The sequence below is a fragment of the Hirundo rustica genome, chromosome Z (genome assembly GCF_015227805.2).
Source record: "Hirundo rustica isolate bHirRus1 chromosome Z, bHirRus1.pri.v3, whole genome shotgun sequence".
Taxonomy (NCBI): domain Eukaryota; kingdom Metazoa; phylum Chordata; class Aves; order Passeriformes; family Hirundinidae; genus Hirundo; species Hirundo rustica.
Genome location: NC_053488.1, coordinates 73,480,903 through 73,506,054, shown reverse-complemented (window position 1 = coordinate 73,506,054; position 25,152 = coordinate 73,480,903). Strand labels below are relative to the sequence as shown.

General features: G+C 37.1%; 1 protein-coding gene across 1 annotated transcript in view; it reads left to right on the top strand.

Annotated features, from left to right (window-relative positions):
- LOC120765670 (E3 ubiquitin-protein ligase KCMF1-like) overlaps positions 1 to 25,152 on the top strand; it is a 43,839-nt gene that overhangs the window by 6,941 nt on the left and 11,746 nt on the right. Inside the window, 2 exon segments of the mRNA XM_040090758.1 lie at positions 15,745 to 15,912; positions 22,979 to 23,118. Of these exon segments, the coding sequence (XP_039946692.1) occupies positions 15,745 to 15,912; positions 22,979 to 23,118 (308 nt within the window).

Below are 25,152 nucleotides of genomic sequence, written 5' to 3'. Positions count from 1 at the left end.
AAGACCTGAGTTGGGATTTTGGAATCTGGGCATTCACACCTGCAACTGTGTGTTAACTAAGCAGTGAGCTTTGGAAAAACACTTAGTTGTAGAAATCAAGAATTCTTATGAATCTATCCTTTGTCATCTCAGATTGGGTGACTGGGTTCCGCAGAATTGGAGTTTTATTCTTTACATCCTGTAGTTTCCCTCTATTTCAAGAGTTAAGTGAGATCTTGCTTAGAAGGGTTGTTAGAGTTAATTCATTGATGTTTGGGCTGCACTGAATGCTGTAGATAAAATGTTTGCAGAGAGAAGGCAGTGAGAAAATTCATAATCAGTGCAAATTTTTTTGAACTGTATGATAACTAAGGGCTCTGGCTGGCCAAGGAGGACAAAACAAACAGAGACTTTCCTCTTTGTTTACTGAACATCATACATGCTCTGCACTGAGTAAGGTGGTATTTTTTAAGAAAGGAATATAATTGTGTTAGATCACATCTGATAGATTCTGACCATAGATTGATACTAGGGATGCATATATTTTCATGTGAGCTTTCATGGGGGTTGTTTGTTTGTTTGTTTGTTTGTTTGTTTGTTTGTTTTTTCCTGGAATCATTTGGAGTAAATCTTCCACATGCTATGTGTTATTCCCCTCTACAGGATTTAAAACAGATGAGCAGATTTGGTAGCTGCAGGTTCTGAAGATGGAGACATAATGGAGAAGGGGTATATAAAACTTCAGCTGTAGGCAGAAGTGTTGCTCACTCATACAGAAACAACATCATTAACATTATTAAGATACTGTGGGGAGTTCTGAAATCTCAAGCAGAGTGCTGTTTAGTGACTCAAGATATAAGGATGTGTGAGGGGGAATTACTGTATGGACAGAAATTGAAAAGTTGTCTGCCTCAGAAAAGCTGATGGAGAATGTGAAAGAAAGGCATCACTGCATAAAAAGGAATCTGTGATCTCCCTTTTCAAATATAAGAAGAAATCTCATAAATTCAAGGGGAGGAAGAAAATTGAACTGCTTTTCTGTACACTGTGTGATGAGATTATGGAGAATTTTTTTATTGATTGTTCTTGAAGCTACCTCGTATCCAGATTTAACAGTTAAAGCTTTGAATTTTATCTTAGACTTTCTGCTCCAGGTATTTTAACTACTTCTGATTCAAATGTGGCTGTCAAGGATCTTAAATCTTAGCTCCTTTTTCCTTGAGTATCACTTGAGTGTTTGGTTTGAACTTACTCCAACAGTTTTCTGTATATCTAGTCCTAACAGTTATCCGCATTTTTTTCTCAGTGTAGCATTTTGACATGGTAAAATAAGAACATTTTGCAATTCAGTGTGAGGCATAGAGACAAGCTCATTAGTTTCACTTTCAGAAAATATGTATAAACCCAACATTTCAGTTCAGATCTACTTGAAAAGTTTTGTGCAACTTATTGTCATTTACTAAGTTCAGAAATGAGATCTGTGGCAAGTAAAAATTGTGAGGCAGCATCACAGAAGCCTTGGAACTGTGTATCAGAGGTGTATACACCTTTTTATTTTTACCACTTGAAGTTATTTGTTCTAATTTGGAATTAATTTTTAACTATGACTAGAAGAAGTCACTGGAGGCTCTGACATGTTAGGAAAAAGCAATTCTCCCCTCCTGCCAGGTTTGTTCTGAAAATGTAGTTTGTATAAATTGATAAGGGGCGGATGGATGGATTTACTTGATGGAATTTTTATTTTCTTCTGTTTTCAGTGTTTGAATATTTGTAAAATATTTTAGGCGTACTCTGTGATTTGCTTTTCATGAGTGTTCCTTTTTATTGCTCATCTGTTACCCTGCAGTGAAATTCGTGTTTGTGTTAGTTCCTTCTGTTGTGATTGCTTTATTTGGAGCTTCTAGGAGACTGTCTCTAAAAGTCACTGCATTTTCAGTTGGAGACAGTTAGGTGCAACTTTTTTGTTGCAATAAACTTGGAACTTGGATACAAAAGACTGTGATATTTCTCCCATGTGCACATGAGATATCAGGTGTAGATTTTGTTGTGCCAACAGGCAGTCAGCAAAGTCTCCTACAGGTAGAAATTAGTGGTCTTGTACTCCATTGCAGTGAGTTTTATAAATATAAGTCCAATCTTCTGAATTTTTTACTCATTGGGACATTTCACTAGCATATATTGTTTGCAGCTATCACTTCATATTATGTCCCCATATTACTTAAAATTTGTCTATAATTTCCCATTTTTATTAAAATACTGTTGATTAAAATACTGATTAGATGATTATTATTAAATCAGATTATTACTATTAAAATACTGTTCTGCATTTGATTTGTATCATCCTACTGTCATCATTAACAAAACCCAGATGAAGAAATATATTAAATAAAAAAAAGGTTTTAAAAAATATACTGCAAAAGTAAGATGAAACAACAGACTGAGTTCTAAAAAAAATTATAACTGAATTTTTTTTTCTTACCTCAGGTCAGATTTGGCCACTTCCTTCCTTCTGCCACTTCCTGGTGCCAGATTCTTTTTGGGAGGCAATGTTTCTTGTCTTGACTGACAAGAGGTGCTGTCTCTGGTAGGATAAATTATCTTTGCTTTCTTTCTTTTTGTCTTTGATCTCTTATCCTTTACCGTCTTTGTCACTATTCTTTCTTATCCTTACTGTAATCTCCCTCTCCTACTTTTCCTCCTTTGAGTGCTCTGGGGTGGGATTTTCAACAACCCATTGGGAAGCTGTAGACCCCTGTTGGGTGCAAGTGCAATAGAAATTTAATGCTTGCCTCTGTAAAAAGCAAAGCTCTTGTGTTTCTTGGTGCACAACTTGCCCTTGCGTATTTCAGAAAAAGCTGTTGCTGGAAAGGTTTTAGGCAGACAGAGTTGGATTTGTGGTTTGGTTTTGTTTGTTGGCTGATCAGATGAGGTGCCTTTAGTAGTGTAAGTTTTACTAGGTTATGGCTGATATATTCTTTAATTATTTCTTGAGCAGAGTCATTGTTTACAAAACTCTTCAGTAACAGTTGATTCCTAGTGCAAATGCTATTTACTATTAGCTTATTGATACTAAAGCAGCCAGCATTCTTGACTGAAGGTGATTTCTAATGGCTTGTTCTATGAGACTGTATTTACTCTAAGAATTTGAAAGGATGAGGTGAAATCTATATATAAACAGTGTAGAAATCAGCATAAATGAATGTGACAGATAAAAATACCAATATTCATATTAGAGTTGTAATTTTAAATGAATTTCCAGACCAGTTTTCAGACCAACAAGGTTGTTTTCTGGATGCTTGATGGTACAGGAGGAATTTCCTGGCAGCTTCTGGAAATAAACACCTGGGTGTGTGCTGAGGACAATGTTAGAATTACTTAAGAGATGAATAGCAGTGTCCTGGAGGTGCTGGTTGGAGAGCAGTGCTGTGAGCTGTTAAACAGGTGATACTCTGAGTACTTGATAGGTATCTCAAGTATCCTAACTCCAGCACCAATAGATCATACATGATTTTCAAGGTCACAAATGCATTAGTATATAGTCATGTAAGAATCTCCTGTGTGATTGTCCAATAACTTCTGTCTTTATCTCCAAATAAATGATTCTGGTAAGAACTGACATAAAGTTTTACTGGAATATATTTTTGCATTTTTATCTCTCTGTGTGTGTATTAGCTGTACGTGCTCAGAAATCATTGTTCACCTGGAATGAATTTTAAACTGCTGAGAATCTTGATTATAAGCCATTATCAGCTAGACTTTATTTCATGATAGAATGAAATTAACTCTGAAGAAATCTGTGGTTTGGGCAGAAAAGCTTTTCTGTGCTCAGGATACCATCACATTGCTTCTGCTCAACAAAGCAAATTGTTGGAGTTACTGCATATTTGCATGTGCTTTTAATATAGGCAGGAATGCTGAGATGTGCCTGACACAAATGGTGTTTAGTGTACAGCTTAATGTATTTCAGTGTGCAAGCTGCGGTGTGGGCTATCTGTGCAAGTGGAAAATCTCTGTAGTGAGAAACAGCTTATGATCCACTGATGAAGTGGGTCTGTGAGATCAGCTTTACCAAGAGTAATAATGCTGGAGCAATGATCACATCTGGACCTGTGCCACTGCAGCTGCCAAAGTTTCCTCTGTCTTTACTTCGGAGAGCAAGTAAGGCCACTAACTTCAGCCCCTGAATTACTGCTAGTATTACTTTTCACATGTCCAGAGTAGACTCTTTGAAACTAGTTGTGGAAAAGGAGGTAAGTTTAGGAAAAAGATTTCAAGGATGCCCTTGAAGAGAGACATCTAAGCATAACAGAAGTAAGTTGTAGAGAATTCAGAGCTTTCTATATAATGTCTAAGCTTTTTTCAGTCTAGATGTGCGTAAGATAGTTCAGATGATTTTAATTCCATACCTGTTTCCTGCTATCATTTGTGGTGTTCTGATAAGATGAAAATGTCAGTTAGTTTTATCTCTGACTGTATCTCTGTATCTATCTCTGCACATGGAAGTCAGTTATTTCTGCTGTTAACCATGACCTCTTGATGACATTAACTAGGGTATAGAAACTGCAGTGTCTTGACTCAGGAGTAGGTCAGACACATTTTCCAGCTCTCTTCTCTGTTGGTTATCTTCAATTTTAGAAAATCCTAAAGACAGATAAAAGCCTATTTGCCTTCCTGAATTCAGAAAGAATGTGATCTGCAGGTTATCTTTTCCAAGGTTGTTTGCCATAAGGCCTGTGAAATGCCAGGCAAGATCTGACAACATACAGTGTTCCTTATTCTGAAAAACACTTGCAGAGCAGAGAAAACACTTGAGCAGAGAAAACAGCTTGAGACTTTGCTGTAGAAGAATGGCTTTGTAAATGAAGATATACAAGTAAAGATTCATTAGAATATAAGCTTGTCTTTATACTGTAGATAATTGAATAATTGACAGTTATTAGTCAAATTTCTACTGGTAGAGGTTGCTATTGGTAATGCTCTTGTGCTGTTGCTGATTGCTGTCTGAAGTTTATTTAGAAGCAGAGAATCTGCAAGATTGAAGATTCGACAAACTCTCAAGTTTAACTCATGTCACATTAAAAAAAAATAAGTATAAATGGAGGATATTAATAAGTTTGGGGTTTTCTTATAGTTTGTTACAATATTATCCAGGTCTTAAGTATTGGAGCCAGTCACTAAGAGGTATCATTCTTACTGTGCCTCAAAGCTCAGTTAGTATTTTGTTCCTGGAAGCATTAGGAATTAAAGGAATATGACCAGAAAGTGAAAGAATGGATTGTTGGGAATTGCATGCCAGAATGCATTTATGTAGCCAAGACTGGAGTACTTTAAGATGGTAATTGAATGAAATGCAGGACTCCAGACTCTAACTTTGAGAAGTACCATGATGTATCTCTTCAGAGGAACTATTTCAAGTGATCTGCTGATGAACATTCTTGTCATGCTTGCATTGAATGTTGTGTTGAGCTTCTTATAAATCTATTATTCCTTTCTTCTAAATGTCCTTCTTCAAAATTTATCACTTTTCAAGAAAATACACTTTCTTAGCTTGTGTAATAGGACATGGCACTAAATGTCTGTAATCAGTAAGATGACATTGCTTGCATGTTCTTGCACAGCGCTGAGCGTTTGGAGATCTTGACAGTGTATAGCAAATTTAAAAGTCCATACTGTGATTTGTTCTAAAGAATTGAAAAATTGTAGAGAAGCTGCTGGACTCAGCAGTATCTGAGAAATTAGAAACTGCAGAGGAAATCTGATGGCCTGTATTCAAGACTGAGCAAGCCTTAGGGTTAAAGAAGGTGAAACAAGTTATGAGTAAATAATTTGGTCCTTTTGTTTTCCTCTTGCAGCAGTTGTAGGCATCGTCTAATTGTACACAAGAAAAATGGACTCACTATTGACTGTACCATAGACTCTAAGTTACAATATTCACTCTGTTACCTGTACTGAAAGATGTCTGCAAATCAAAAAAACCTTACAAACCTCTTAGCTGGAAATGATTGTGAGATGTGGATGTCATTTCAGGTGCATTGCATACCTCTTTCATCCTCAAAAAATTTACAGTCTGACAGAACCATAAAAAACTGTGTGAAGGTAAGAAGTGCTGAGTTGCTTCTAAGTTTGACTGCTCTGCTTAGAGGTGTGTCAGTGAAGTGAGGTAGCTGCCCACTCTAGCACATGCAGAAGAACCTGGAAGAAAAGAAGTAATAGATACTGTCTTGTAATAGCTGGTGTGTTGCAACAGTCAGTAGAGAGCTCAGAAAATCCATTAAAATAACAGCTGTCTTGAAGCTGTACCAGGGCTGTAGACATCCTGTTCAGCTGAATGAGCTGAAGATGTCTCTTCATCCATGCGTCTGTGTGACATCACCTAGAAAACTGTCAAGGGAAGTGGAAGGCTCATACTCAAGTTTAGTTTGCAGTTGCACTTAGTTTACAGTTATGTGTAGACTAAAAGACTTGCTGTATTTGTGGTTTCATGTTTGACATACATCAAACTTCAGAATCCAACACAGCGTGCAGTGAGACAGTCTTAAAAAACAATGTACATATTTAAAGAAGGTATTAATTGCAGAAGGTACAAGTCTGAGGATGAGTGATTTTGCTCGTGAACTTTGACAACTTTAAGAAGTTCAACCTTTAGTGAGTGAAAACCACCTTTCAGTGTGGAATTCAAGCAGTGGGCAGTGGAGAGCAGAGCTTATAAGTTAGTCTGAAAATGTAAAGGAGAACCTTGTGCTTCCAAGAGGCAGAAATTGAGGTAAAACTGCTGAAATACCTCTCATATATCCACCTTCCCCTGTTCCATTATCTAGATTTCCCTCACTAGTATCTTTGTATTACAGATTTTTTTTCTAATAGATTGTGTAAAAACTTTTCAATGAAGATCTGTCAGATTTGTTTCTTACACTTAATCTTTTTTTTATCGTTAAAATACTGTTTCGTGCATTTTGTAGCTGTAGCATGGCAGCTGAGCCTATAGTTACCAGTGAGACCTTAAGGGTGTTTGATCACCCCTCTCCTTTTTTCTTGAATTATAAAGTGAGGTATGTTTTATCTGTTTTGACAAAATGTTGTATTATTGACACCTGGCTTATTTTGTGCTTCAGCAAATAAAGTAAGACATCTGAGTCTTGTTTAAGAAAATGAGTTAATTACATTAAAAATACTTAAGTACTGAAGAGTTTTGAGCTGTGGTCTGCAAATTAGTGATGGGTTTTAGTGTTTAGTGATAGATCAGAAGCTCTTTAGAAAAAGTATGTGACATGTTATTTTCAAATAGAGTGGTTGGTAAATTACTCTTAAAAGTAAGTTGGATACATATATGAGATGATCAGGACTGTCAGGGAAATGTTCCAGAACATAATACTTTGGTTCTTTACGCATGTGCAGTTTAAGGGGACAAGAAAACCAAAACTATAGGTAGTAAAGATCCGTGAAATTCTTCCTAATGAGTAAAACAAGGGGAAAGGTAAGGATTTTTTTATGGCTGACAAATGGTTGTGTTGCCAATGCAGGAAACATATGAGCAACATATAAGGCGCCCTGCCTAGAAGAGCTTGAGGATGCTGGTGGATGAGAGGCTGGACATGATCTTAGAGCCCAGAAAGCCAATTGTACTTTAGGCTGCATCCAGAGCAGCATGGCCAGCAGGGGAGGGAGGAGATTATTCCTCTCTGCTCCACCCTGGTGAGGCTCCACCTGGAACCCTCTATCCAGCTCTGGGGTCCCGGGAAGGACACAGACCTGCTGGAGTGAATCCAGAGGAGGCCACCAGGTTGATTAGGGGGATGGAGCACCTCTTCTGTGAGGAAAGGCTGATGGAACTGGAATTGTTCAGCCTGAAAAAAGAATGCCCTAAATGTGGCCTTCCAGTGCCTGAAGGAAGCCTACAAGAAGTGTGGGGAGGGACTTCTTACAAGGGAGAATGGCTTCAAACTGAAAAAAGACATGTTTAGATTAGGTGTTAAAAAAATTCTGTTGAAGATGATGAGGCACTAGAACGTGTTGCCAGGAGAAGCTGTGGATGCCCCATCCCTGGAAGTATTTAAGGCCTGGTTAGATGGGGCTTGGAGCAACCTGGTCTATTGAAAGATGTCCTTGCCCACAGCAGGGATGTTGGATCTGGGTAATCTTTGAGGCCCCTTCCAACCCAGACCATTCTGTGATTGTTTGAATTAGGAAAGTAGTCTGTGCCATGAAGAATTGGAAAGAGGAGGAGGGAGGAATGGAACAAACTCAAAGCCTAACAGAAGTAGGCATTAAACCTTTTTTGCTTTAGGTTACTGTAAGCACCTTTCCCACAGTGCTCTTCTGATACAGCCTTCCTATCATATGCAATTGCAGTTTCTGGAGACGTGTTACCAACCTGAGAAGCAGTTCTGTGTAACAGAGTGGGAGGAAAAGTTATCAAGGCAGTCTGTTTATGTTTAGAGTAAGAAAAATGCTTGTAGAAAAGCCCAGGATAGAATATTGCAACTACTTAAATGAATAAAATAAATTTTAACCTCCTATTTCCCTTCTGTGTTGTGTTCAGAGAAACTTAATTATTTTTATAAGTTACTAGACCTCTTGGGGTGTTAAGGAAAGAAAACTTTTTATGATAATGTGATGACATTCAAAATGGTGATTTTTGAAAGTAGTATTTTAAGTTTGAAGGTGTTTTTGTGCTCTTCTCTATGATCTGAGCTGGCTGGAAGAAATCTAGGTGTGACTGTCTTGTATTAGGCATTGCTGCTTTCTTTAACGACAAGAAGAATCGCTTGCTTTTATTTCCCTCTCTCTTCCAACTGCTTTCTAGATGTGTTTTCATGATTTGAAGAGTGTGTATTTCCAGACCACTTGGTGCAAGTCTTTTAAGTCTGAGCTATTATGAGACATGTAATCACAAAGCATTACTACTAAATGGAGCACTTGCTGCATGCAGACTTTTTCTGTCTTTCACTTCCAGTTCTTTCTGTCTTTTACTTCACTTCACTTCCCAGCCAGTACTGCCTACTTTCTGCATTGTTACCAGTGATAAATATTGCCTTTTCCCCATCCCACAGGGTGGGAAAAGTTTGCCATGTTTTCCTATTTGGGTAATGTTTAAAAGGATCAGGAGTGAGTTTAATAGTGCAAAAGGAGGTAAAGCTGAGTGTGTATTCCTAACACCAGAGCTATGTCTAAGGTGTACCTAAATAGTTAATTTCAGCTAAGCTTCTTTTAGCCTTTGCCAGGTGTTGTGGGGAGGTTTTCTTGTCTGCCTGGAACAGTGGCTCATAGAAAAAACATTCCTCAAGTATGTTTACTACTCTGTCCAACTGGTCTGTATTACTCAGTTGTATCTCAAGCCTGATGACATGTGTCTTCTTCTCCTTGTGTGTTTTTTTTCTTTTTTCTGCCACTCTTATTAAATAACAGCAATCCAAAATGCACAAAGGTTTATTTCCTAAGATCACTGTATTTTAATTTTTTTAGGGCTCAACTTCTTTTATTTAATTTCTTTTTAGGATTTTACTTTTCTTCATGTCTCTTATACCTGTAAAAATTATTTGTGTGTGGTATGCTTTCCCCCAGCCCAATTCTCTTTCAGCTGGTGCTTGCCTGAGCAGTGTATTTCTGTTGTCTCATCCTGAAACAAACTCAGGAACATGGTCCTATCTTATAGAGTGAGAAACTTTGCCACTGATTTTACTAGATAGAGGATGTAGCTTAGTGCTGTTACTCTTATTTTCTTTCCCTGGAGCTGTTGGTGGCTTTCTCTGTTTAAGTATTTTTCTGTTAATAGAGTTCACACGCTGTTTGCCATTTTCCAGATTAACGGAGTTAATAAATAAAATCCTGTCTGCTGCCAGTTCCTTTGCTGCCGCACTACACAATTTCTGTGCTCCAATGCAATCTGTTTATTTTTAATGTATTTACAGTACTTTAGCAGGTTTTTGTGTTGTGATGATTTTGATGGTCAAATTAAATTGTCTTAATTGAATGATAAGAGACATGTGAGATAATATTAAATTGGAAATCCAGATTGGCTTGATCAGAAATCCTGCATGATTCCTGTATAGAGTTGGGCATGTTTTGCAAGTGCTTACTAATCACTTGTTCAAGATGCCTGAAACTGTTGTGCATGTAACTTCCACAACCTGGGATATGAAAGCAAATTGGAAAAACTTCTTTCTGCAGCAGGCTGGCTGGTGCTCATGGATCAAGGCTGAAACTTGCTGGGCCATCTGTACTGTTTGATTTTTTGGTTTTACGCTAGGGAAATTATTGTCCCCCTGTCCTCAGCGTTGCTGAGGCTGTGCCTCAGGTACTGTCTTTAGTTGTCTCTTCACTTTGAAAAGGCCATTGAGGTGCTGGCATGTATCCAGATGAGGGCAACAAGGCTTGGGAAGGACCAGAAAATATGGAGTGGCCAAGGGAACTGCTTTTCTTTAGTCTTGAGGAGGCTTAGGGCGGGACCTCATCATTCTCTAAAACTATCTGAAAGAATGCTGTAGTGAGATGAAGGTCTGTCTCTTTCAATGTGTATGCAGTGAGAGGACAAGAGCAAATGGCCTGCTTCTAAGACAGGGAAGATTCAGACTAGATACTAGGAAAAAAAAAAATTAAGGTGGTCAGGAATCTGAATAGTTTGCCTAGGGATGTAGGGGAGCCAGGTATCCAAGATGCATCTGAATCTGGCATATCTGGGTGATACGTTTTAGTAGTTATGGGATTACAGTGGTATTGCTGGGACGACAGTTGGATTTGATGACTGTGAAGGTCTTTTCCAGCCTTGGTGATTCTGTGATTCTATGTACCAGGCACTGTGCAAGTGGGCTTCTTGAGGATTGTTGACAACAAAGTAGTGAGCAGATTCAGGTGTTTGTTTGTACTCCGGGACTCCAAAGGGGAAGGAGGAGTGTAGTGAGGAAAACAAAAGCCTTTTGTAGGCCCAGTTCCCTCCCTTTCCTCCTCTCTTTTTTTGTCCCTTTCCAAGTCAACATCTCTGCTTGCTAGTCCTACTAGTTATTTTCTGGTTACTTCCACTTTGCTGTAAGAAGATCCTGCATGTTCAGCCATGTTGCAGACAGGCTGTTTGAGGGAACAGAGCGGTTTTGGTTTTTTCAAGGGCGTAGTGTGTAAATTTTCTTTCAGTACCTGTAGCTTCAAGGGTGATGAAGTAGATTCTATGTTGCAGGTGCCTTTAATGTTTCACAGTTGGCTTTAGTAAACATGAGAAAGAGTAAACAAAAATGAACTTACTGTGATTTGGTTGATTTTTCTGGTGGAATGCTCACAGAAACAGCAGTTCTCAGAATTTGGCCTCTCAAACTTGGCAGTAGTCTGCATTAAGAAATTAATCTGTTAAAGTAAGGAGCAGTTGGCATTTCTTCTTTATTAAGTATCAAATGGCATATATTTTCCTCTCTTTGGTCTTGGTGACAGCTGAGCTGCTTAAGTAGAATGTCTTAAGGTTTGGACTTGCTGTGTGGCATGTAGACTACAGATGAGATAGTTAATGTCAAGCAAGTTTGTCTAAAACCAAAAAACTGAACAAACCCAAACCAATCCTTTAAAAGGACATCTTACACTAAAACATAGCAGATACATTTTAAAAGGAGTGTTATGTATGATCTTCAGAATATATAAATTAGATGAAGTATACAGATTGCAGCCTTTTGTACCATAAAAGAGGCAGCACAAGTTTTTAGTTTTCACTTGGATGCTTAAGTTGAGGTTTTTAAAAGGTAGAAACCTTGAAGTTTGTCTTGTCCCTTGAGACCCAGTGGTACTCTTGCATGTAATACTTTTAGTCTTTAGAAGGATACTTCTTCCTTTCAGTACTTCGTGTAAGTCAGAAAGAAATTCTTAAGTAGCTGGAATTTTCTTTCTGGAGAAGAAACCATTGATGGTCTATTTTTTTTTATTTGTGTTGTACATTAAAGAAATACAGTGATTCTCACTCTGCTCACTGATGAATGAAAAACAGTACCTGGATTGGCTGGAAGGTTGGGTTTTGGATATTCAGCTGCTGACAGGAAAGCTAAATGCTGATAACTACCCATGAAACTAGTGTATTGCTACGAGAAAGGACTTTAATTCTCAGGAACAGCAGACTGACTAAATATTTTTTTCTGGAGCTAATTGTTACTTTCACTACTTGAATACTTCAGATGTTGGCTTTGTATGTATTTAAAACGTTTTCTGATGACTGATATTTTCTTTAAAATTTTCTTTTAAAATTTCTAAAACTTTAACAATATATTCAGAGTATTAATAAAGTTCAAGGCCTCATTTTGAGGCTGGAATCTATTTCAGTATCTCTGTATTACTCATCTTTGACCATATACTCTTTACAAGAAAAAAAAAATGCTGAGTTTTCTGCAGTTTCTCTAGTATTTTTTTGTCTGGGTCAGATTATTGGGCTTTTAATGTGAACCAAAGTTGCTTAGGCTTTTAGCACAAGGCTGTCCTCTGGTGGAACAGTGTTGCATTAAGAGAGCATTTTACACTGATCAGAAAGGTTTTAGGTGTGATGTATGTTATGCAGTGTATGTTGGTACTTGTATAGCTGTAACAAAATAGAACAAAATTTGAGGATGCCTCCAATATCATCTATGATATAATGTAATCAATCTGTAACTAAAATGGATATTTCTTACTCTTATCATTCCAAGCCAGTATTTTCCATAAGGGGAATCAGAAGTTCTCATTGAGAAGCAAGTTGTTCAGGATTAATAGGATTTCATTCTGTTACTCTTTGAGAAGTCAATCCTAACAGTTTTTGCAAGTCAGAAGTGTATCTAGGTAGTCGTGAAAGATTGTTCATACTTTTCTTTAAGCTGGTTCTGTGCTTTTGTTCCCTGCTTTAAAGTAAACTTCTCCAGCATGTGGTGGTTTTGTTGTGGTTATTTGTTGTTGTTGTTGTTCCACAAAACCAGTGATTAATGGGGATGCATCCTGTTTAATCTGACAGTCTCGAATCTATTACTTACCTACTATACTTGGAAATGTAAGATAAATGCAGGGAAATGCTGGATAGACACATACATGCTGTGCTAAATAAAATCTTAACCTGTGGGGATTTGAGGTTTGTTCAGAAGGAACTTAAGTTGACATAAAGATTGTACTGTAGGTTAAGATCAAAAACTTTTGTTACGGTGGAATAAGGTGGGAGGAAATTGTTTGGTTCCTTCAGTTTCTAGATCGCATGTTGAGTAGGTAGTCAAGATTTTGGCAGCCAAGTAAAGGCTTGAACAGGAATGGGAAGATCTGTCAGGCCTGACTTCGTTCAGACTGTTACAAAAAAGGAAAAATAAGTAATATAATTTCTGGAAATGAGAACCTGCTGGTTTCAAGGGGATGTCTGGGGATTTAACCGTGTTTTTAACTCCTAAATTTCAATTTAATAATTTTCCTTTTTGCAGTTTTCATTCTCTGCTACAGATAAGGATGTAAGTGTAACCTGGTACATCCCTTGCTACCATCCTGTTCCTCAGAGCGGAGGTGGTGGTGGTGATTGTAAACTACCAACTTTGAGAGATGTAGAAAGAATGCTGTGTCTAGAACATTGCTATTCTCTTGGTCTCACTTCACCAGCCATAGGATTTGTTATGCTAATATTAGTTTTTCTGTTTGAAACAGATTGTAGCTGTTCTAATAATTGATCATAAGTAACAAAGTTCATCTATTATTTGAAGACCTGGTAGATTATCGCTGCAAATGTTCTAAAGTTTTAAATGCAAACGTTGTTGTGGTTTATGTTTATGGCTGAATTTCCCTGAAATGAATATCACATTATATATGGAGATTTCATTTTGGAATAATGTGGAGAAGTGTATTGACTTGAAGGAAACATATAAATGAGAGCTTCTTAAAAATGTTTGTCTTCAAGTAGGAATGATGTAAATGTTTGAGAGAATACATGACAGGAGTTTGTTGCAAAGAGGTTTACATCTGCATTAAGTCAGTTGTTCCAAGCTTAAAGGAAAAGAGTGGAACAAATACTACTTTCTGGAGAAGCATGGGGTTAGTATGTTGGAAAGCTGTTAGCGTCTGACATAGACTCTAGGTTAAACTAGTCTGCTTGTTTCGCTGTGAGTCTAACTTGCTGATCATCTGTTTTCCAGAAACAAAAAGGCAACAAAAAGACTCGTAGTGCTGCCAGTAGCTGCTAAGTGTTGTGTGTACAGCATCCATTGTTGGGTAGATCTGCGTGCTCTGTAGGTAGAATTTTGTGGGTCTCTGTGTGGGAGGCAAAAAGCAAACTAACTGAAGCAGTGAAATTCAGACTACAGAGTTAGCAAGCAAGTGCTCTCAGAGATTAGCCTGCTGTCAGTGTCTAAATCATCAGATTGTTAAAAATCCTTCAGAGTTTTATGGATGAAACTTCAGGGAAAAGAAGGTTAAGTGAGAAGGACTTTTTCTTTTTTAAGCCAAGCAAACCAACTCTGAAGATGGTAACACGCCATCCTCAAAACATAGTTCAGCTATTAACAAATACTCTGGAGATACTTTCTCCTAATATGCTTTTCCGCATAGAGTGATTATTGCAGAATAGATATGCAACAAGGTGAATAAAAAATAGGTTCAGTATTTACGTAAGCACCATGCTTAGACATTAAAAGCTATTAGTGCCTCAAGCAGTCCCTCAAGCAGGTGAAGAAATTAAAGGCAAAAGTGATGAAATAATTTTGCTCACTGTTCCTCTGAATGCAATGATGCAGTTGTTTGAACAAAGTTGGAGAGATTCAAAAGAAATTGTTTACTGATATGTTTCTGAATTACTTGTGGTAAAGCTTATGTTACATGGTACAGAGTAGAGTAATTAAAAAAAAAAAAAAATCCTGTAACTCACCGGTCCTCTGACAACTAGGTTTAAAAAAAATAGGGATATGGCTAATGTGACTCTTTTGTTCTGCCAGTTTGCTTTAAAATTGTCTGTCGTTTTACCAAACTATGAAGAAGAAATCTTAAGTGATGCCAAAAGGTGTTGATCCAAATCTGGCCTTGATTGTACACACTGGTTTCTTTTGTGAAGGTCCTTAACTTGCTGCTGCAGTTAAAAGACGTTTGTGTTAGCCTTCACAAGTTACAAGACAATGTCACTTTTGCACTTAACCGGGCAACCCAGAGAGAACTGAAACCATACAGAGAAAAATTGAAACTTCTTGACGCTATAAAGCCTTTCTGAGATACACAGTGTGACTACTTTAGATTGCAAAGAATGAGCTTAAGGGAGAAATAGAACGAGAGAACTGATGCAGGCTAAATTTTAAAAGTATGGGAAAAGGTTCTAATTTCTACACTATGTGAAGTGTCTGGCTATAGTGTTATTCAGAATTAAAATGTTAGGAAGTGTTGAAGTAAAGGCTGGAAAGCTAGTACATTTTTGACAGTGGTTGATGTGGTTGTTGTTCTTCTTTCCTCTCAGTCAGCCATTATACAATTTACCTTTTTAAATTGGCACAATTCCTGACTGAACAGTCAAAATACCAGTCAATACTAAGAGATAAAGGTGTCTGTAGGAAGATGCAGCCAAAGAGCTTTTACTAACTTGACATGTTATTATTTCAGGTGCTTGAGTCTGCTTTACTTCAAGAATTCAAGATCCTAATTTTGGGACAGTGGTGTCTTCTTAAGACACAAATGCATTTTAAAATTGAGTCTCATGTCAGCTGCATATGTCAGATATGGTTGGCTGTTTTCAGTTATTGAGAGGCAATAGCAACAAATCTTCCTCATAAAAAATAAGTGTATTTGTTGCTGTCTTAAAGCAATTTTATTTGTTTACAGGTGTCAGCTGTGATGCATGTTTAAAAGGAAATTTTCGTGGTCGCCGGTACAAGTGTTTAATTTGCTACGATTACGATCTGTGTGCAACTTGTTATGAAAGTGGTGCAACGACAACAAGGCATACAACTGACCATCCAATGCAGTGCATACTAACAAGAGTAGATTTTGGTAAGTGATAATTTCAAACTTCAGTAATTAATTGCTATATTGTGTCCACAAACATAATGCTGATTTTCATGTTTCTAATTATCAATCACTTTCACCATTATTGCACTAAAAATTAGGGCCAAGTTCTCGAGTTCGGCAGGCATGTTTTCTTTGATAGAACTGACTTTTTTTTTTTAACTGCGGCACATGTATTTCTGATTTTGTTATTTTGGTCTGATTACAGCAGATTATCAAACTAAAAAATGCACTTAAGAATAGTGACTGCTGTTAAAAGTGACACAGTCCATAGGCAGAAAAAAAATCCTGGGGAGATTTTGTAGGAAGGTTGTTCATTTGTGGTTTTTGTGATACTGTAAGCACAGGAAAGGTAGTGATGGGCTGCAATGAGTATGAGAGATTAGTGGTAAGAACTGGCATTGTAGTCATTTGGGGATTCCTTTGTAGATCTCCTGATCCAAGCATTATTTCTAACTAAAATAAAGCCTTGTCAATATTTAAAATAAATAATAATTGTTCTGGTGTCCTATCTACTTTGTTGTTTCTGTTGCATCGTAGTTGAAACAGGTTGTAACTTGTGAGAAATGATTTTGTGACAGTCCACTGCTCTACGATGTTTCTGATGCTGGACATGTATTTTGTTTTTATGTCAAGCACGTGGGAGTAGCATTACAGTATTTTTTCTTAGTGATTGCAGCTACAATCTTCATTTTTTGAATCATTTAAATATGATGATTTCTCAAAAGCTAAAATCCTAACTTCTTTACCTCTTTGCTTAGAACAGAGGTAAAATTTATACTTTATTTGTGTGAAGTTTAGAGAATATCTACGTATAGAAACATGCAGTTTCTTAAAACAACTTCTATATGAAGTTGTCTTCAATTTTCTTTGAATTCTCAGGGCTCCTCTTGCCCTGAGAATTCCTGATCATGACTTCAGAAATCCAGATCATGGGAGTCTATGGTTTGAAAGGAAATAATTAAATGCATTATGAAAAATACATGCCCCTATTTTAACTTACATGTTTATTGTCAGGCTTTTCTTCTCTCCTCTGTGTACAGTATTGGGGGTTGAGGTCACTGTTTCAAATGCGCAGTTGAAACTTCTTAACCTGTTAGCAACAGTTACCTTTGGATATTAAACACAGGCTAAAAGGCTAAAAGTACTAAATGCTAATCACAAGGGTAAGAAGACTGAAACATACTAACATTAAATGTCAAAGATTTCCATGTTCTGCAATGAGAACTTGTTCTAAACTATACCCTTTTTCTGAAATGCCTATAATCAGACACTGAGAATGACTAAGAATTGTGTTTTGTTTCTTGCAACTTGGGTACTTCTCTTTTGGAAGTCTTTGATAAATGTACCTTTGGCTTAATGCCTTTTATGTGTGTGTTACAGAGACACGGAGAGGTTACCTTTACCATTTAAGTATCCATGAAGAAGGTTCACAGTGAAGTATTGAGATGGGCAGAAGGATTTGAATGGCAACTTCTAATAGCACTTGTTGTTTATGCTGTTTATTCTTTAAATGGGAATAAGAAAACAAGGTCTATAAATTTTGTATGGCTTGATATCCAAGCATTGCTCCCACAGAACTAGTATCAGGGAGGAAGTTACTGCAGCTCAGCTGTATGGTAAGACTTCTGGTTTGATTAACTCTGCAAAACAATAATAACACCAAATTGTGAACCACAGCAAAGTCTGAAGGTACTGAATTACTACTGACCTTGTAAGCTTATAGAGTGGAGAATGAATTGGAAAAATGATAAATGACGTAGAGTTAAATGGCTTAGAGTTTAGGAAGATCCTGTGGCATCATTCCTAAAATGTTTTGATTTTAGAGTGCCCTGTAGGATACAGATAAGGGTGTGTATGTTACAGTATTGTACAGGTGCTTAAAGAAACTGGTGACTTTTCAAAGGGCCTTGTGTGGCCAAGGAAATCACGTGACTTTGAGGAACATGCAAAAAATTAACCGCTAAAAAATGTTAAATTTAATTAGAAAATAATAAATGGTAGAAGTAGTCTAAAATTACCTGATTCACAGTTGTTAGGATAGTTGTGTTAGTGGATATTAAAAATCAGTAAGGTTAGATATTAATGTCTGCAAAGAAAATAATCTCAAGGGTAAAACTGGCAACTAAGTGGAATTGTTGTTGTTTCTTCCCAACCAGCAGCTAAGCCCCACACAGTTACTTGTTCACTCCCCACCAACGGAATCAGGGAGAGAATTGGAAGAGTAGAAGCTGAAAACTCCTGTCTTGAGACAAAGACAGTTTAATAGGGAAATCAAAAATAGTGCACACAAGCAAAGCGAAACAAGGAGTTTCCTTGTTTTCCTATGGGCAGGCAGGTGGTCAGACATTACTGGAGAGCAGGGCCCTATCATGCCTGTTGGTGACTTGGGAAGACAAACATCATCACTCCAAATGTCCCCTCTTCCTCCTTCTCCCCCACGTCATATACTTTATATCCTGAGTATGGTGTCGTGTGGTCCAGAATCTCCCTTTGGTCAGTTGGGGTGACCTGTCCTGGCTGTCTCCTCCCAATCTCACATGCATCCTAACTTCCTCACCATTGTAGCAGTGCAAAAGCAGAAAAGGCTTTGTCTCTGTGTAAGCCCTGCTCAGCAGCAACAAAAACATCTTGATAGTATCAGCCCTGAATTCAACACAAATCCAAAAGATGTCCCCATACTTTCCACTGTGAAGAAAATTCAATCCCAGGTGAAACCAGCACAAGCACAGAACTAATAATGTCTTCAGTAGTTTCCTAGTGATGTGGGAAGTCAAATGAAAGGAGAATGTTTGTAAAGTATGACTGTACATTATATGTATGTTAAATACAGTCCCTGTATGAGCAGGGAATTTTCTTAAGTAAGGAAGATGTTACTAGAAACACAAAGTGGAAGTCCATTAGTGTAACTAGGTGTGTGAATTGTAGTTTACTTTGCTATCAAAAATCTTCAATACTGTTGTCTATAGAGAGGTTTGTTTCAAAGGTATGAAAATATTTTAATAGCAGTAAACTTACAGTTTTTGCTTATGGTATGGAGGAAAGTGGACAGCTAATGAAAAATGAGTGTTTTATCATGGACAAGGAAGCAGAGTGGGGAATCCTTCTGTTACAAAACTGGTGCAAGCACTTCAGAGGCTGTCGCTGTCATTTTTCTGATTTTAAAAGTACACATGGAGATCAGCAAGTCATTTGCCCAAAATCCATCTGCTGTTGATGATAAGGACCCTGTACCAATAAATCCCACCACCACTCTGGCCAGCAGGGTCTAGATGTGGATATCTGTGGAGTTCGCTTAAGTACTATGCCTGAAGCTGCGACTAAGATGTTTGTGGTGGACAGCTGACGACATGGATGATCCTTTCAGCCTAGAAAAAGTCACATATTGGTTATCTCTGTCAAAGTTACGATCAGTTTTTAGAGTTCCTAGGTACTGTAATAATGTTGCAGAATATACTGCAAGAAGATGGACTTTTTCAGGTACTCTGAAAGAGCTTTTGTTGTCAGCTTGACACATTCTGATTTTTTTTTTTTCTGTGAGACTCAGACTAGTAAAGGACCCAGTATGAGAACACTGAAAACAAGTAAAAAGTTCTAGTGTTTTCCGGCTGCGCATGTTCACTCTTGCACCATCTGGTTGCCATATTTATCTTTCAGGAGTGAGTAAATAATCTATATATATTAATTTTGAAGCAAGATGGGATCCAGAACAATGGCAGTGCTGTTCCTCAGCCCCCACAAGCGATACCGGAAAAAATGCTTCCACACACACCAAGGGTGATACGCTGCTGTAAGAGGGACAGAGCTTAAAATAAAGTATGAAGTCTCATATGTAATGAGAAGTGGCCTTTAAAGCACAAATCCAGTTAGTTTATTTCAGAGGGGTCAAAGAGTGGAATTATAATAGGCCTGTGTAAAGAGCAGGAATGTGCTTACCAGGCAGCCACTATACTTTTGTAGTCTTTGTAGATCAATTTATCAGGATAATGGAGAAGTTCGCAACAAATTTTCTACTTTACATTTTCCTAAAAAAAAATTTAAACTGTTAGTATGCTTTAGGGTGTAAGCAGGTGGCTTGCCCATTTTAAAGTGGCTATACTGACAAAGAAAGTAATACAAATTGTTGGTAGGATTCTCTGCCAAAATCATATTGTGACACTTTCATTGAAGTACAGAACATTCCTTGGTTCTGAAGTGCCTTCACTTGTCAGCTAAGGTGGTTGTGTGACAGAAGATCTTGCCACATTTTCTGCGCAATTCTTAGGCAGAGGGAACTGATTAAACAATGGTACTGTAATAATGTGTAGTGTAGGATTGACTAGATTCACCAGAATTCAGCTTGAGACTTTTGTGGGTTTTTTGGTTAGGTTTTTTTCCCCCACACACTAGAACAGGATATGTGTGCTAAATGTGTATCATGCTAAATCTGAACATCATAGTTTGTTTGGAACAGGACTCTGGAGCAGCTTTGAAGGTAAGATGGCTGCTTGATAAGTGATACAAAAACGTATATACTTTGTTTTGTTACGTGGTGTGTTGCCACCATTTGGTTTCTTCAAACATTGAAGAAGATTAAATACACTACAACTTGTGTCGTACCAACTTTTTTATCTGTAAGTATATATCACGTTGAAATTACATTATTTGTATGAAGAAAAGTGAAACTAAAACTCCATAGTGCTATGTAAAGAATTATGTCTTAACAAAAAGACGGTTAGAAAATGTCCTGAATCAGATGCCTCTTTGAAAGATTGATTTTTATCTAAGGAATTCCACACCAATACTTATGTTTTGTAACTGACCTCCTACCAATTTCAAGAATGTGCTAGCTAGATTTTAATATTAAGTATACATTTAACTTTTGTAGCTATAGATGGATAAAAAGCAAAACTGCTGATATTTTTTTGATTCATTTTCCCATTAAATTCAGGTTGTTTCTTGAAGTTTTTTCCCCCACCAGGTAAAAACTACAATGTCTAAACACTGTTGTGCTTGAAAACTGACTTCGTAAGCTACTATTGGGTCCTCAGCAGATGGTGTTCTGACCCTTCTACTCCTTTGTTTTCTTCCCCTAATTGATAAGGAATATGGGTCATGGATCTTATCCTAGAAGGATGCAATTGAATCTGGTTTTATTTTTTTACCAAATACTTCTACTTGTCTTCCTAGACATCTTGAACAGAAGCCTTTGGAGGTCTAGAGGAGTTTGAAGAATTATGGACTCCTGCTTTTGTCTTTGGAATGAACCAAAATTTTTATATCTGAAGGATTTCTTTTTGGTCAGAGGAGACAATTTTTTGATCATGGGCACATTGCATTCTAAACTGATAGATCTGTAAATGAAAATGGTTACACAATTGTAGGTTGCTTTGTTTCTGCAGCCATGGAGGCATGATGTTTTTATTTCTTCCCATATTGCCTCTAATTCTTAGTTAACCTCATTAACAAAGGACCCCTTAGTAATAAAGGAGACATCACTGTTCATAATTTGGGGAGTTCTTATGTGCTTATAAAAACAAAACAGAAGTACCCATTATCCAGTACCTTCAGTGGTAAAATCAGACACAAAGATTCATGATTCATGAGACCACTTGATTACCAACCTTATTTTTTTAAAACTTAGATTTTAATTTAAAGGAAAATTTATCTGGTGATCTGTATTTCACATCAGAAGAGAGATTTTGATTGTAAGAGAGATCAGATTTGAAGAGGAAAAAAGGGATGTATAAACTTAAAAAGGAAAAATACCTAGATTTGCCAGCTTTAACTTCTGTTTAACTAATAAAACCCACATTTTTTTCTTTTTCCAGAGGAAGGCATATTTGTTAGGTATTCTCATGTATGTTTGATGTATATTATGAGAAGGATGTGGAAGGGGGTATGGGTGCGAGGTATAATCAGTAGAATGCAAACAGCTCAGATTTTTATTTTACTAGTGAATAAATGTTTTGGTTTGTATTCTTTGAAAATAAAGAACAACACAGGATTTGACAGTTTTGTCAAACCTCCTCCCTCTGTGATAGAACTGTGCGTACTGCTAAAATTCTGGATATCTGGATTGAGCTAACAGTGTATCTAAGGAAAAGATAGCTCTATGTGAATGCTCATTTATTTAAAACACTGTCCAGATGGGTTATAGCTCTGGGCCCCTTGCTCAGCTGTGAAGTTGGAGTTGGTACTGTTGCTTTACTTGAAAATACATTCATCCATTCTCAGTGAGTTTCATAGGTAGAGGTTTTTAAGTAATCTGGTATTTAAGAGGGTTTTTTGTTTGCTTGATTTATAGGTGGGTTTTTTTGTTTGTTTGTTTGTTTTTAATATTGATGTGAATGAGAAGCTTATTCATGTTTCCTGTAAAATACAAAATAGCTGCAGAGGATGAGAGAGAATAATGTTCTCTTCTTGCATAGTTTGATAAATTTTCATCTTCAAGTTTGGGGAACTTCTATGTAAGCACCTTAAAAGTACCTACTTTTCATCAGCGGTGCCGATGAAGCGGTGCACATTCAACACACCTAAAAGTTGAAGGCAGTGTGTAACAGATACCCAGATGCCTTTTTCACTGTCAAACTTGTATGTTACATATTTGAGACATTTCTGAAACTACTTACTGCAAAGCGATGGTTCAGCTATGGCGTAAATACTGACATTTGGTGTCACTGAAGACTTCTAAATTTTGGTCTAAGTTTGCGGTTTTGTTAAGAGTTCGGCTTCTGAAAGTTCATCTTATAATTGAAAAAGGCTGCAGTTGACCCTTCATGTTGGATAAGAACAGTGGAAGTTTGGCTGTTATCAGCAGCATCATGATGGAAGTCTTTTTTCCTGGAAAATATTAGAAAACTAAGTTATGTCTGCTAGTGAAAATTAAATGTAATCTCTGCTTTTTTTCTTCAGTAACTGAACCCCTCCTGAATATAGCCATTTCAATTAAAAAAACAGATTAATTTAGCAGGGATTACAGTGAAGTACATTTATAAACAGAGGTTGATGTGAATAAAATTAATGGTGATACTACTTTAAAGTAACTCTATTTAATTTCTTACTGTTTCAGACTTGTACTATGGTGGTGAAGCCTTCTCTGTAGAGCAGCCACAGTCTTTTACTTGTCCTTATTGTGGGAAAATGGGTTATACGGAAACATCTCTTCAAGAACATGTTACTTCTGAGCATGCAGAAACATCAACAGAAGTGGTAAGAAGCCTCAGAACTTGCATTCATGGTGGAAATGTATTTTAAATAGTCTCATTTCTGAAAAATTCTTTCTGTTCTTTCTTGAAGCATGTGTTCGTGTAAATGCTTTGTCAGAGGAGAAATATCTATATTTGAGAATGACATCAGAATTCTTCTATGATTTACGGGTATTACAATATAATGAGCGTGCTTCCTTCTTTTAGAGGTTTTGTTGTCCTGATATAAAGACTGCCATGTTTAGGAGATTGTTATACTATAAGACAAAATTCAGAAAGTTCTTACAGTTAATTCTGTCTAGCCATGTCTCACTTTTTCATAATTAGTGTGTAATTGTTCTGCAAGCTTTACAGCTATGCTGGTCTTTTGTAACTGTAAGAAGGAGGAAGACATGCAGATAGTTTATGTTTTCTAATAGCTTTTTTTAATGAACCTCTTATTTTATGCAGTGGGTTTCTATAGTTGTTTTTAAACTATTCTTGTCAAAGCAGGGTTTTTTTTCCCAACCATTAGGACACCAAATGGGGTTTAAAATGTACTTCTTAAACAAATTTCAGCACAAATACTTTAATTGGAGATGTTAATTTACTCTGTCTTGATTGACCTTGGGAGCAGGAGAAATTGGGTTAGCAGTTTAGCAGAACATGGTGAGTGCCATTTTGTGGTAAACTGTTTTACCCTAGACCCGTAGAAAAAAAGTGATTATGAAATGGATTACTTATCACTAATATATTGTGTGAAATTAGTTATAAATAGGTTTTCTGTTCTAATCTTCTAGTTTTCCTTATTTTCAGAGAATTCTGTGGAAGAAAATAAATGACTCTTCCTAATAAGAAACTTAGGTGAAGGGGTGATAAGGTGTTTCTTCACCTTTTGGGGGACTCAAAGGTGTTACGATATTTCTTAAAAACACCAGAAGTGTTTACCTCACAAGCGGTTGCACTGTGGTATATTGTTTAACTCGGTGACACGCTGCAGTTTTTACAGTCTGAGTTTTTTGTAAGCTTTGCAGCTTTGAAACATAGCATCAGCCGTTGAAAGTTCTGCATTTGGATGACTTTACTTTGTTTGGTAGCTTGGTATTGCAATTCTGATTTGCACCACTTGAGGTCAGTGATATGTTCCTAACACCGAATGTTTACAGATCCCAGGTTTAAACTTGACATGCCCTTGTTTGCAGTTGTGGCTTCTAGAACCCCACACATAAGGCCTAAATTTGTGATTCTTGACAGCTGCTACTCTGGTGAATCCTGAAATAGTTACATGTAAAAAAAAAAAAAATCCCACAAAACTTTTCTTTTTATGCATCAGTCTGCAACACTGTTTTATCATTGTTCCAAACAATGATAAAGGACAATATTTTAATCCTTGAATACAATTGTTACTGTTTGTGCTAAGTTTCAAACCTGGAATTTGTGATAAATGTTTAGTGTGCATGCACATAAAATAGTTTGGGTACTGTACCCTTACTGGGATAGTGAAGGGCTACAAGACTAGTAAAGAAGAAAATAATATGGATTGTAAGTGTTTGTGGTTATAGGCTTTCAGACAGTTATTTATGTTTAGATACTGAGCTTGTAGTTGTTTGAGTATCTCATTCCAAAAATGTGTTTTATTTTGGACATGTATTTTTAGGGATGTAAGGGAGGCTTACAGAGACAGAATAATTTTTATTATAAAGGGGTTTTGCCCCCAGTTTTTCAAAGAATAAGCAAAAAACTGTTTCTTCTGTTAAATTTTGCCATTTTTATATTCAGCATGATCCAGTTTACTTTCTGCTGATTTTTTCTCAGGTATAGCCATTGGTAAGTACAACAATGTTAGGTATCTGCAGGCAGGAGTCACATGCTGAGTGAGTCTGAAAGGGACCTCTGGAGCAGGGCCACATACAGCTGGTTGCTCAAGACAATGTCCAGACAATTCTTTAACGGTGCCCCACAGTTAACTCTCTGGTGAACTTGTGCCAGTGCTCAGTGATCCTCAGAGCAAAAAATGTTTCAGTGTTTCCATGTTTATGAGGAAGCTTCTGTGTTTGAA